The sequence below is a fragment of the Echinococcus granulosus genome (assembly GCF_000524195.1).
Source record: "Echinococcus granulosus chromosome Unknown EG_S00021, whole genome shotgun sequence".
Taxonomy (NCBI): domain Eukaryota; kingdom Metazoa; phylum Platyhelminthes; class Cestoda; order Cyclophyllidea; family Taeniidae; genus Echinococcus; species Echinococcus granulosus.
The window spans coordinates 1050326-1064509 of record NW_020170401.1 but is presented as its reverse complement, the minus strand read 5'-3'; the positions used below and the strand labels follow the sequence as shown (position 1 = coordinate 1064509).

General features: G+C 41.8%; 1 protein-coding gene across 1 annotated transcript in view; it reads left to right on the top strand. All coding sequences in view use genetic code 11, as the record gives it.

The window, feature by feature from the left end:
• Window positions 1–162: 162 nt before the first annotated feature.
• Window positions 163–14184, top strand: part of EGR_03857 (MAP/microtubule affinity-regulating kinase 3) — a gene marked incomplete at both ends in the record, with an annotated part of 32990 nt that continues 18968 nt past the window's right edge. The window contains 8 exon segments of the mRNA XM_024493106.1: window positions 163–212; window positions 1044–1257; window positions 1272–1527; window positions 3280–3577; window positions 5469–5502; window positions 6033–6340; window positions 9110–9164; window positions 11365–11621. Of these exon segments, the coding sequence (XP_024352567.1) occupies window positions 163–212; window positions 1044–1257; window positions 1272–1527; window positions 3280–3577; window positions 5469–5502; window positions 6033–6340; window positions 9110–9164; window positions 11365–11621 (1472 nt within the window).

The following is a 14184-nucleotide window of genomic DNA, read 5'->3' as shown; positions in this document are numbered from 1 at the left end:
CCTAACTAGGTTGCATTTTATTATGTTTTATTAATGGCCACTTTTTTCTCCTCCCTAGCTGGGATACACGTGATGCTTATTTTCACATTTTTCGTAAAAATTACTTTGTCTTGCGTGTATTCCAAGGATTTTTGGTTCATAGCATTTGAAGAAGGTGGTAAAATGGTTACTACTTTAAACCATTACCCTTTTGTCTTACGCTACTTTGGTTCGTAAGTGTCTTTGTATTTTGGAAAACCCCTTTCTCCTGGATCGTGATTGCTCGAGAGGATTTTGTAGTCCCATTACCTTTGATTTTTTATACTTGGTGCGTACTTATCATATGCTCCTGTCATAATTCGACCTTCTGCCCCATGAAGATGAAGTCGCTTGTCTCGACTTATAAGACATCATGATTGTCGTCTTTATCCGTTCCCTCCTTCTAATCGGCTACTTTACAAGATTCCATACGTATTTTTAATATCGGTTACGACCGGTTCGTTCATTCATTTTGTTACAAGTATTTTGCACAAATAAGAGGTCGCCAATTTTCTCTGCACCCGGTGATATTGCAGTATCTCGAATTTTGGTAGCTTCACGTCATTACCTTTTTTCCTAAATTTTGGCATGTCTCTTTTTCCTCGCCTCTTATTATGCTCATATTTACATCAACAATAGTTCTCAGCAGCCATGTTTTTGACCTTTTGCTATACCATTATAAGGTTAGACGTTGTTCGATCGAATGAGGGTGCTTCTTTGATCTCTGCCCTGCCCGGATTCCATTCAATCGTCGTTTTCATCTTATTTTTCGTCCCATAAAACGCTGTGATGTCAGCAGGAATGGCTCTACCTCCTATGAATGAAAATTTTTCAAACACCGTAAGGATTTCTATCTCAATCCTTTCTAGTTTAACTATCTCAATGTTCTTTACTTCGCCTTCCCTCTATACTCACACTGTGCATCATCATTGTTCTTTTAAACTTTGTCTCATCAGAAAATGTATGTTTTACTCAAGCCTGAGCCGGAGACAGTAGTGACAACGGTCACATCAAACTCCTCTCAGTCTCCCGCTGCACCACCTGCCACAACTGTGGACTCATCCGCCGCCAGTACCGCCACCACCACCACCAGCAGCCGCTATGCCAATGGTACAGTTTCGTCCTCGGGTCATTCGCGCTCCTCCGCTAGCCGTGCTGCCAGCGACTCCTTCGCCCCCCGTTCCACCGGCGCATCTGCCACCGCCAGCATCCCACCCCAGATCTCTACCATCGGCACTGGTGACCAGCCCCAGATCGGCAAGTACAAGTTCATTCGCACCATTGGGAAAGGCAATTTTGCCAAGGTGAAACTGGCCTGCCACGTGATCACGGGCAAGGAGGTGGCCATTAAGATTATTGACAAGACGCAGCTCTCTCCCTCCAGTAGGCAGAAGCTCTTTCGCGAGGTGCGAGTCATGAAGATGCTTGACCATCCGAATATCGTCAAACTCTTTGAGATTATTGCCAACGAGAAAATTCTATACCTCGTTATGGAGTATGCTAGTGGTGGTGAGTCCTCATTATTTATTATTTTCACTTACACCAATTTTGACTTCCCTTGATTGTGTCAGTTCTCTTTTCCTCATGGACGGTATCGTTAGCATTTAATCTGTTTTTTTCTTCATTCTTCCTGCATGTGCAACTGGTACTCTGTTACAGTATTCAAGTCCTAAAATGGGGTCGTTATGTTACCAGAAAGTTTTGGTAGTGATTGCATTGCTGTTTGTGTTTGGTTTCTGACAGCTGTTTTTGCACTTCACCACGAAGCATCATGTCATTCCTCACAACGCCTCCCGTGTAGATCAATAGGGCCTGATCCTCTCTTATCAGGCAACTCGTCTCTATCACCACACAAAAGGCACAGCTAGGTAAACAAGGCAACTCGGCTCTTTCCACTTGATCGATCAACTTGTTCACGTACTGGCACTGAGTGGTTTTGTGCCATCTATCCCCAGTCCTGGCTAACTTCGCAATTGTGGGAAATCTACTCACTTTTACCGTAGGGTAAGAATCAGAATTATCACACACCTCGGAAGCGCTCGCTTCCTTAATTTTTTCGGATGTCCAAAATGACCCCAAGCAGTCCAGTGAAATGCGTTCATAGCCCACTTCAAAGTCCAGATGGCGTGTCTATGTGCTCCAAGGTGGGCCATTTGAACCCTTTCGCATTTGCTGAACTGATCTATTTTGCGCTTCCAGACGTGGATTTGGACCTAAAACCGCACTCACTAGCTGAAATGGAAATGGGTTGTAATTTCTCCTACACTACTGCTAAAACCCTGAAAGGTCACTAGCGACCCCTGAAATTCTCTTTAAAAATTTCATCATTAATATCACCAATTCCATTTGGGAGTTATTTTACATTTATATTTTAAATAGCCTTCTGTTTATCCTATATGGACGTGCATATTGCTTCACGTGGATAGGCTGCGCTTCCCCGCATTCAGTGCGCTCCTGTTTTCCTGGCCCCCTCCCCGTTAGAAAGCTTATTTTGCTTGCCCATTTGATCAATCTAACATAATCACGGGAATTGAGACAGCGACAAACGCCAATATCCGGCGACGGTACTATTAGCTTACTCTTGCCCGGGTATAACCATTTCACGTAAATGGGAGGGATAATGCAGTTAGTCAAAAGCCGGATCTGACTAACTTAAGCTACCCATGTCTAATGTACTTCTGGATATTGTTATTGGGGAATGTTGTCTCAGGAGTCGCTGAGGCCAGCTCTTAACACAAAAGGGAAACCGCATAGCCCAACGATGTTTCTCATTGTGGGTCTTGCTGATCTCCTGCAAATCGGTCTCCATGCCAACGGCATAGAGTGCTAACTATGCTATTTACGCCAGTAGTTTCTTAACTCTTCAATCAGGGAAACACTTGAGTTTCAGCTTGACGGCGCGTAACTATGAGAACTATGAGCGACGCGTCCCGAGACTAATAGTCATTCAACCACCGAGTACCCACTGAAAGTGGATAGGCGATCGGAAACGCTCATAAAGAATAGCGAGAAATGAGAAGAAAGTGCCACAAAGCAGGGGATATCGCGGCGCAATAGATATGGTTTGATCTCATCGGAGTTAATAGCAAATAACGTATCGGTTATGGCCAACAACAAAACAGTAGGAGGCATGAGAAAAGCAGAAGAGCGAGATTTAAAACTTTTATAAGCTGAGAATCGCCAGGTAAGAACAAGTGAATTTGATTTAAGTTCGTCAAAATCGATAACTTGTCACAGACCGATGGAATGCCTTTTTTGCAGGTGAAGTGTTTGATTTCCTCGTAACCCATGGTAAAATGGCAGAACGGGAGGCACGGGCCAAATTTCGACAAATCGTCTCTGCGGTTCAGTATTGTCATCAAAAGAAGGTCGTCCATCGTGATCTGAAGGCAGAGAACTTGCTCCTGGACGCTCAGATGAATGTTAAGATTGCAGACTTTGGCTTCTCCAATGAGTTCAGCTCGGACAAGAAGTTGGACACTTTCTGTGGCAGCCCACCCTACGCTGCTCCCGAACTTTTTGAGGTTAGCTATCCGCGTGTCTTCACTGCCTTTAAATTGTAGAGCTCGGGGGATTTACTGTGTTTACTGCACGTTCACACTGCGTGATGTGATACTCTGTGCATCATATACGTTCTCTTGCGTCATTTCACGTTTTTTGATTGGCATGGAATGTCTCCCAATGACGTTGGGTGCGTGCGTGGATCAGTCAGTCGCATTTTCTTCCAACACCTGGTATTGCAACAATCGTCGTGTGTGCGCTCATGTTCACGAGTGAGATGAGCTAGCATGAAAGGCATTTAGGTCTGCTGGGCTGCGAGAGTTCATTTGATTTGGATGCGAAGAGGAATAGGGTTAGATAGGGTGCTTATTGTCAACTGTTTCCGGCAACAACAACCCACGAAAAACCCATTGCATCTCCGTTTTTGCGTTCAGACCTGGCCTGTCTCTTTTTCGCACCGTGTCATATTGGGACCTTTTTTCATTTGCAAATGCTTTCTTTGTTGATTACCTTATCTTCTGCTTGCGTGCGTTTATATCTGTTTTGGGTTCAGATCACGCTCTACGAACTTCGTTACTTGCCTTCCTCTTTCATTCATTGGCCATTTGATGATTCGACTTACCAGTCCCAATGCTGTGATTTGTCTGTGTAGATCGCTAGAATTTCTTTGGATATATATATACATATATTTTCCTTATTTATGGCTCAACCGTACTCTTGCTATTTCAAACCTCTAAAGCGCTCTCGGATTTTTAGTATGGATGATTTTCATAGCATGGAACTAATTTTTCCTGACTACAGTCCAATTTCGTTCAAGATTATCCATGCTGATTCATTTTTCATTCCAAATCACTTGGTTTATTGCCAGACTTTCTCACCCAGGCTGTTTATGCACCTCCGCTCACTACTTTACACCCTTGGATTGGGGTCTTTAGCCTATTTCGCGGCTATCTGACCTGGTTTTACTATTTGCAAATGTTGATTTTTTGGGAAACTACTGTCGAAATTACTGGTACTACCTTACTTCATAGGCAAAGGTACAAGTCAGTGCGTTTTCACTGGAATTTTCGTGCTTTTTTGTCCCTATCATTACCAATCACCTACCACCAAGGTGATTGGGGTGCAGGGTAACCGTGTTCACTTTTTTCACATTCCTGGGTCGCTATTATTTATTCACGCGCCTTTCTATACCTTTCGTTGACTGTGGCCGCCGCACACCGCAAACGCACTATTGTATGATCTGTTGTGTTGGTTTATGTTTGAAATTATCACAGTGGCTTTTCCAAACCTGATGTCTGTATGTCCTCTACTTTATCAGCGTTTCTTTTGTAGTTAAGTAGACGTGGCTTAGTGTTCAATCACTTCGCGGGTTTGGGTGAAGAGGGGGTCTATTGTTGAATTTTAAACTTACAGCTCCGTGATAGGAGTAATTTTGCTGTGTGGAGCAGTGCAATCCTGTCTCTCAAGTACTGTTTAGTCCTTCACCCACCTAATGCAAGACCAAGTAGCCGGCTCTTCGGTTAGCATTCGCATTTTAGACGAGCTTATCCACCCAGGCATTATGAGTATGTAGTAGTATTGCTTAAACCGATTACCTCAAGGATTGTACATGCTGCTGTAACGGCCTAAGGCTTCTCTGAAGTCGTTATAATGCATAGCAATTTGGAATGCGATACATTAGTAACGTAGAGAAAGATTGGGGAACCGTTGACATGAGCATAACGTCAAGATATCCTGAAGGAAACCGAAATTGCGGCGCCTTGATGGACAATCATAACGTTGTCTTGTTGCATTGCCATCTTTGTGATGCGTTTTCCCCTTTATCGCCTCCTCACTTTTGCACGACGTGTCAGAAGAGGTAGAAGTTTGCACTCACATGCCTCCAACACTCTATCCAAGTGTGCGTGCATCTGCCTCTCTCGAGTCACAAGGTATTTTAATCTTGATAGAACGATTACAGGCATCTGTCAAAGTCGAAGTCTGGTACGTCGACAAGCTGAAGAATTCCCCCCTTGTATTCGTTTGCAATTGAGTCCTCCTGTGTTCCCGAGTGCACTTTGGATCATAAAATACTATTAAGCCAATTTTTGAGTGATTCTACTACTGTTAATTAGATTGAACTATCACAGCCCATGGAATAGCATGGCGAAAGACCAGTTCTAGGTCACAAATGGGGAACTCTTTTCATTTTTAAAACTTAAGTTAGGTTTATTTGCTTGTGCTTCGAGATTGCATTCTTTTCCATCCATTCGTTTTCTTTTAAGATAATTTTGTTATTTGTTTGATATATATAACCTCGGGTGCTTTATGTCCTTCGATTTAAAAGGCGTCTCACTAATCGTGTTTCTTTGGTCAGTAAAATATTTGGATACTATTGTGGGATGCAATTTTACTTTCCCTGCTTCTAGATTTTTTAGGCTTTTTTGCCCGAAAGAAAGGCTCAATTACCAAGGAGAAGTAATGCTTTCACCCATTATGCCCAAAATTTACACGTTTCTACCATCCCCATATAGGGTCGGAAGTACGACGGCCCAGAAGTGGACGTGTGGTCGTTGGGCGTAATCCTCTACACGCTGGTATCCGGAGCCCTGCCTTTTGACGGGCAGAACCTGCGGGAGCTACGCGAGCGTGTGCTCACTGGCAAGTACCGCGTACCATTTTACATGTCTACCGACTGCGAGGCTCTGCTGCGCAAAATGCTCCATCTCAACCCTGCCAAGCGGCACACCCTCGAGGCACGTCCTCAAAATTTCTTACATATTTCTCCATGCATATCCCTCATGGGTGCACACAAGGATTCTAGGGAGAAGATTGACCACTGGTTGACCTACTCGCTGCTTAAAAGCTGAGGAAATTTAGTTGTTATAATGAAGAATACGTGTCACATATTTGTGTTCTTGGGCTCAATTAAGAAAATTAGGACTTGGCCGATATGTGACGTTGGTAGCTACAATCACGTCCTAGTGTTAACTTTATTCTCAAATCCTTCAATTGCCTCTTCTCATACCCCAGATGTTTTAAAAGATGCCGATTTTTCCTTTTTTTTCATGAGTTTGGAAATAAGTCAGTGAAAAGTTGATGCATGGAGTCGATTTGAATGCTGCTTGAATTTATTTCCTCATAAATCGAAAACAGGTGCTCCAGATAGTAATTCTCATTTCGGATAAACTTTAATCTATACATACCTCCTCGTTCTGCCTTAAAATAGCCCAAACCTTTGTCGCTTATTTTTACCATGCAGTTGGAACTTAGCTGGCGGACGTATTTTTTAGGAAGTCGTTGCTTGTAACTGTAGCCACAGTTGCATCATCCTAGGTTGATGACTACGAACAAGGGCAATGCTATTCACTGTTATTTATAGTGGAACTTCCTTTAAACTGCTGAAATTGCTCTTTTTATGTTTTGAATCAATTTGGTAATATTTGGATCACAAGCCTTAAAGAACGCTTTCGAGATGAGATAAAAGACTGCCTAATTGTCTCCAAAGTGCTGTTCATTACCTTTAGCCTCGGAGAGTGTCTACAATCTTAACACTACTTGAGGTAAGAGATCGCATTATCACTGAAAATTTCAAGCACTATAGTAATAATAATAATTTTTATGTTTTATAATTGGTGTATCAGCAACCCCAAAATGTACCTGAATGCTCCCTTCGTTTACCCCTTTTTAAGTCTTAAAAGGAGCGCTCAAATAAGTAGCCACGAATGTATTATACGAGGGAAAAACGACTAACTTACACATAAGGCCGTAGGATTGTCCTGTACAATTTTATCCAGTTTTATTTAAGACGCGTATTCGGTAGATCTGGAAAGAAGAAATAATAGTGCCCCAATTGGCACACGAAGTCTTACTCTCTGGGTGCAAATTCAATCTGTGGCGGTTAGAGCATTTCTCCCCTCATACATACGTAGCCTTGAACGGCAAAGGCTACAATGGTGTCTACTTTCTGCTCCAGTTACTCTGACCTCGTTTCAACTGCTTTGTGGTTAGGCATGAAAGATCTGCAATCTTTTTTTTCGCTTTTTATAAGAGACTGCCCTATTGTCTGTGAAAACCCCCGCATTTTTTTGACTTTGCATTCAAATAACAATTTTACTTTTTTGCTATATCTTCAACAATATTGCAATAAGCGACCATCGTATTTGTGAAAGTGTTCTCGCCACTGTTGCCTTTAAGGCTTAACTCATTCGTCTTACTTCTTCAAGATTATAAACCTAATTGGCCTGCTAGTAAGTGGACCAGTGATTCTCAGAAAATGGACGCTTTGAATGCACCGAAGGTTGTCACGTTTTTCATAGGAATTTACCCACACTTTTTTTGTGCATCCGATGGAAAAAAGAGATAATACTCATTATGACTATTTATTTATCCCAAATTTTCTTAAAATTGGCCAATTTTTTTTACAATTTTAGCACTAAGTAGTTGGATTTCAAGAAATGGAATTTAAAGTTTCCAAGACGAAATCAACCTCTGTTAAAAACTGCGCCTCATACCTCAATTCCTGCTTTAAAATTTGCTTATCTTCTCTTTCTGGGTGCTATAGATTGCACGAAAATTGACTTTCAGGGTATAACACGTAATATCAGCATGGGTTGGAGTTAGACTGGGGGTATCTCCACTCCATTTACTTTAAAATGTGCTTCATTTTCCTTGCTTATGTTCCTCATGCTAGCAACCTCAACCCCCTTATCATAGAAGGTACAAGTTCTTTCTATTCCTTTTAAAAGCTAGCACATCTCTTTCCATGCAGTTTCGGTCCCAAAGCATCATTGGCTTTTCCAGTGGTGTATTTCATGAGTTTTGCCTTTCGTGTGTTAGAACACCTTGCGAAAAATCGCTTTTTAAAGTGGACTAAAAGGTCATCCAAATCCCTGTGGCATTTTGCCCCTTAGCGATCTATCAACGACCTGAAAGACGCTACTAATGTTTGTAATCCAGTCATCAGAAACCTGGATTACGTATTACTATTCTTCACTAACTTTGCGGCAGGTATGACTCTAGAACAAAAGTGGATCCCAAGCTAGCATCCTTGAAATTTGGATTTTGAATAAATTGTCATGACTTTTTTTTCTCTTTTCACCCTTTATTTTCATCTCACCGAATCATAGATGTACGCAAAACAGCGTCCAACTCTCATGATTTTGTTCTGGCTTGCATTAAATATCTGTTTGTACTTGATGAGTTTGGCAATTGGTGAGTGTAGCTTGGAGCCATTATATTTTCTAATACCAATGCCCAAACTAATTATCTGTGTCCATCCATCTTTATTCACATCCTTGTTTCTTAATTTGGTTTAGATTTTCCACGTTCATATTCTTCATGGACTTATCAGCAAGCCAGTCAATACATTTCAAAAAGACGGGCGCTTCCATTAGGCTGTAATCACCCCATTCTCTAGGCACTCACGCAGTTCTCTTCATTACCCATGCTGCCTTAAATTTCTTATAAAGGAGTCGTAATATTCACCCCAGTTCCCTTCAAGATATGCCCGATACCTCGTTTAATTTTTCCTTTAAATGAGTAGTGTCCAATGTTGGCAGCAATTTCGTCCTTACCTGAGATGAGTGTAATCAGGCAGTGCTTGGACCAGGATGTTGGATCACAAGGCCCCACTACTACCGTTAGGTGCTGTTGATGAAATCTGGGTTTGTACCAATCGTGTTAAAATTGGACCTTGAAGGTATGAATTATGTGTTTCAAGTCATTCATGTATAGAAATGCATGAAGTTACACCTAAACTTTATGCTGGCTTGGTCCAAATGCCGACTAATATCTCCAACTTTTGATGACAGGTTTTGCTGTAGTTCTACTCTAGGCGCATGAAGCAATACACGTGTCCGGTTAGAATTACGATTTAAAAGCGGTAGTCTTTAAAGCTATATCGACAACAATGCCATGGGCTTTGATAGGGGATTGCCTCATTTATAATAAAATTGGTGTAGCTGTTTTTGTTGACCTGGGTCTAAAATGCTCTTCGAGAGCTGTGAGAGTGGGAATTTATTCATTGGCTTCCTGTATATATCCACTTCTATTTTTGGTAAGTTTGTTCAAAGTAAACAGATTATAGGTAATTTTGTTATAAGTATGAAGATCGTGTTGCTATTATCGTTACTAACTATTGTTTGGCTATCCAGACGTGGCGCTTGTCAATTTGAAGATAACACTTTAATGCATATCCATCATATTGTTAGATGCAGGAGCACCCATTTTCTTGTGAGGGTTACCGCGATTTTTGTCCTTTTGATGGCAAGTCTGAATTGCTTAACCGTTTATCTCTAGGCCTGATTAGAAAAAACAGCGTCTGCCACCCTTTTGTGGCTCTTGGGTGTGCATTTTCGCTCACCTACTGAATCAAAGGAAAAGTGCACACTTATAATTTAAAATTGTTAAAGGTTGACCCCTCTTTACCTCGTGAAAATGAGTGCTCTAAGATGGCAGTTGCTTAATAATGTTAGGCGGTTGCCTCATTTACTGTCCCTATGAGCCACGACTTCATACCCGTATGACATCAAACGCGTTTTATATATGTTATTTATCACCGCAGAGCACTGAATACTTTCATACTAAGCTTGACAGGCACTTTCACGGGCCCTCGTTGCTTGAAATTTAAATCTTTGTTGTCTGCACAAGCATTTGCAAGTGGGAGAGTACTGTATCCCATCGCTACGCTATGACAGTCTTCTTTTCTGTGATACTAGTGGAAGCCAATCAAATGGACCTTAAGTTCTTTTCTAGCATTTTTACAGATTATTAAGCTCGATGGAACTGGCTTTAAGGCACCATATCGATATGCCGCTAAAATTTCTATCTTAGCAACGCGAGGTTGATTAAAACAAATGCCAACTGCGTTAAATTCCACAGTTTTTTTTTCATGAGTCTACAAGCAAAGGCACGTACAGGGAATAATTTCTTTGCTCTCTTCTTTGGGTCGTAAAATTTCAAAAAAAAACAACTATTCACCTTCTCACGTGCTTGATCTTGGGATTTTTTCGTGATTCCCTTTTGTCATCGTCATTCCCATCCACTGTATGTGAACACTTTGCTAATGAGGTTGCGGGATCTGTATTTTTCACCTCGAATTTTAAGGTTATTCACGTACGACCATCCCACTTGTTTGGGAGAAATCAAAACAAGTTGTAATTATGCGTTAATTAGACCCGTAGGACCACTACGAAGTGATCACCCATTAAAGATGGGTACTTTTTTATGCGCTCCTGCCTACAAAAGGTTCCACAATTTATGCAAGCCTCCGATTTTGCGTAGCCAAGAGGGGGGGGGGGAGAATGAAGTGAAATTGCTCCAGCAGTTAAATTTTAATGCCCTTTAGTTCACGGGTTACTTACCTTGAACTTTGAGCGTCTTTCCAACTGGTGACCTTTTACCTTTGGGATTTCTGACTTCACGATCTAACAGGATCGCTAGGAACACTTTTAGGTGCTGCATGAAGTCTAGTTTACGACTCGTGTATCTTTTGATGGATCCGGTTTGATCGTAAGGAGCAGTAACTGGTCATGCCATGAGATTGTTTTCGTCCAAATATCGACTAGCCTTGTAGTTTAGTCGAAGGATTGCCACTTGGTAAGCGAGGTTTGCTGCGGAAATTCACAAATTACTTCCAGGTACTAATGAATAGTGGCGTTATTTGTGCATACACCAATCGAACCTGGTTGCAAGTATCATATTTTTTGGCTCAGAATGGCTGTGGTTTTGTGCTAAGGGATCCCTGACTTGCCTATTTGCCAACTACCCGATGACTCACTGCATCGTTGTTTCGGTCTAGCATACGCCCAAATCCACGCCCACAAATGATTCATATTCTTCCCTAATCCTCGTTTCTCGTTGCAGTCTGTGATGAAGGATAAGTGGATAAACACGGGCTACGAGGACTCCCCCCTGACGCCCTACGTTGAGCCGGAGCCCGATCTCAACGATCCAGTGCGCATCGAGATCATGGTGAACATGGGCTTCTCGCGTTCAGACATCATAAAATCCCTGCAGTCGGGCAGCTTCGATACTATTGCCGCTACCTATTTCCTTCTCGGTCATCCCACCCCGCCTAGTCTGGAGTCGGACTCAGGACGTGGTTCTGATCTCTCGCTTCGGTCAGTAGCTTCTTTCACACCACCTCTACATTCGTCTTCCCCTTTGCTTCTTGTCTACCTTCTACAAGTGTGTGGAATAGTTATTTTGTTTTGGACTGGAAGAGAAAAGCAGCATTCAGGAGGGTGGCGGAAGTTGGTGGCTCACAGCGAATGGGAAAGGGACTCGGAAAAATCAGCAGTAGCCTTGCTTGTAGTGGTTCGTTCTCCTATTCTCAGGCATGTGTTTGTGTATACAAAAGAATTATCGTAGTCCAGTTCACTCAAAGTCTTATTCCGATTAAATGGGAACATTTGAGCAGGTAGGAGGAAGGTTATTCAAAACTCATCCCTATGTTTACTTGTCTTATCAAGTCTGTTTGCGCACAGGGAAGTATCGGAAATAACCTCACTTCATGGTCGCAATATTTTTGGTAGAAGCTGCGAAGGTGGTACTAGTAATGGATTCAACTCAAATCGAAATCGTATTTGAATGTAATATTCACTATCCCTGGGAGTGAAGACATCTGCAAAACAACGTTTTTTTGAGCAAAAGGTATTTCCAAGAGCGCAAATTCATCTTAGTTCTTATCTACAGGTATTTATTCTTGCAACCTTTGAAATTTGTTTTTTCGGTTGGATTTTAAAATAGACACTTAGACTATCTGTTATGACATCAATTTGACATTGGAATGTGGACACACATAGTTGGGCAAATGTCATTAACTTTTATAAGCTGCCTTCAAAAGCTAATTTCCCTGCTGTATTGTGATACCACTATTGGGTGAGTTTGGCCAATCTGAAGGAAACCTTATTGTTGTGTCTACCGCCATTTACTCACACTCCATTAGCTGAATTCAGCAATTCCCTTTCGCTTGGGGTAGAAGCCCCCACTCTATCTCCTTTTTATGCCTGGGTATAAGCTGGTGAAAGGTCTGGTAGTTGTAAGGGCTTTTATAATGCGAATAAGTATAACATTGTCTCCGTTTTTGGCTAACACAATAAACTTTTATTGTCAGGCAATTTAAAGTGTGATGAATTTTTTGTCAAAGGGCATGTATAATTTCGTACGGGCTTACCATCAGTGGCTCCTCATCCTCATGAGAGGATGCCTCTTTCCTGATGCCTTTTTTGTCTTTCCGCTTCCTCTACAGGATCTGCATATCGGGGTTTAAATTTTTTACGCCTAGTCCTGATTACAATTTCATCGTGACACAAACCTTTCTTATAACCCATTTTTCACATGACTTTTTGACCTTATTGGCCTGTTTCCTTAACCCGCCGAATTATACTGTATGCAATAATTCTGTATTCTTTAAACTACTGATTTAATGTCGGTTCTCAAAGATCAGCCTTTGGATCTCATTGTCGAGGTGGATTTTAGTAATGTGGAGAATTGATATGTAATCGTTTGGAGATTTAATTATTCGGTTCTTTCGGTGCTCGTGGTGAATGATAGTTTATTTCTTAAAAGTGGATGTGTGTACCAATATTCCTCACTAGAAATTCCCATACGGGACAAATGATATCGGTGAAGTGACGGAAGTGCTTCTCACATTATTGGTAACGAAATTTACTGCCCCCTTTAAATATTCCTTGTTCGAGACTTCAAAAAAGTCTTGATTGAGCCTTGTTTGATTTGAACCGCATTAAGTCTTCACTGCCACGCCTCCTTTTGGTAACTTTGTCCCGACGATTTAGGGCCGTGAACGCACGAAGCTCCCCATTGATAATGGTGTCCTGCGAAGTATGCAATATTCAGGAAAACAATTTAATTGTACTGTAGCTATTTTGATGCTCTTCATTCCCACTGCACATGAACAACAATGCTGATTCCTTTTCACAAATTATGTACTTGCATTTGTGATCTTTATGCGATGGCTACTTAAAGGTTGCCAATATCAGTGCTCCCCGACAGTTCCCAAGTGCCAGCATGTGGTGCAATCAGTGATGAGGAGCCACAGGGACAGCAAAATGAGCACTCTAACTTCACTTGACCTCACTGAAATCGATTCCCAATTTCGTATGATGACAGATGTGCTCTGAATAGGCAATGTCTTCTAGTCTACTTACCCGAGTAGGTCCTATCGTGGCATCTGTACTGATTCTGAGGGGGTTTTATAGGCTGTACGGGTCAATAAACAACCTCGTTTTAGCAGCATAAGTGATGGTACTTTCAGATCACATAATCAGAGCCAATGTCGACTGAAAGTCCGGGCCACTGTCATACAACATTAATCAGAACGTCAAAAACCCGAAAGACTTGTTCTAGGCGATGACCTCGGGGCTCTCAATTATGGATAATTATAAATCGGCCATAACTATACTGACCGACCATAGTTAAAACCGAGCCGACTCTCCTTTTGAATGCTTTTTTTCGGTTTTCGCGTTCGCTACATGCTTTCACGTTCATCAGCAGGGTGGTAGTTGATTGCGTTTGAACCATTAGGTAGGCCAGTGGCACACTCAGTACGAACTTCCAATTGTCAATATCTCGATTCGTTTATTTTACGATTTGGCGTTTTCATATCACTAGTTTATGGCTCCACTGTGATTGTGTCTCTTTGTGCCTTCAAAACATCTGTAC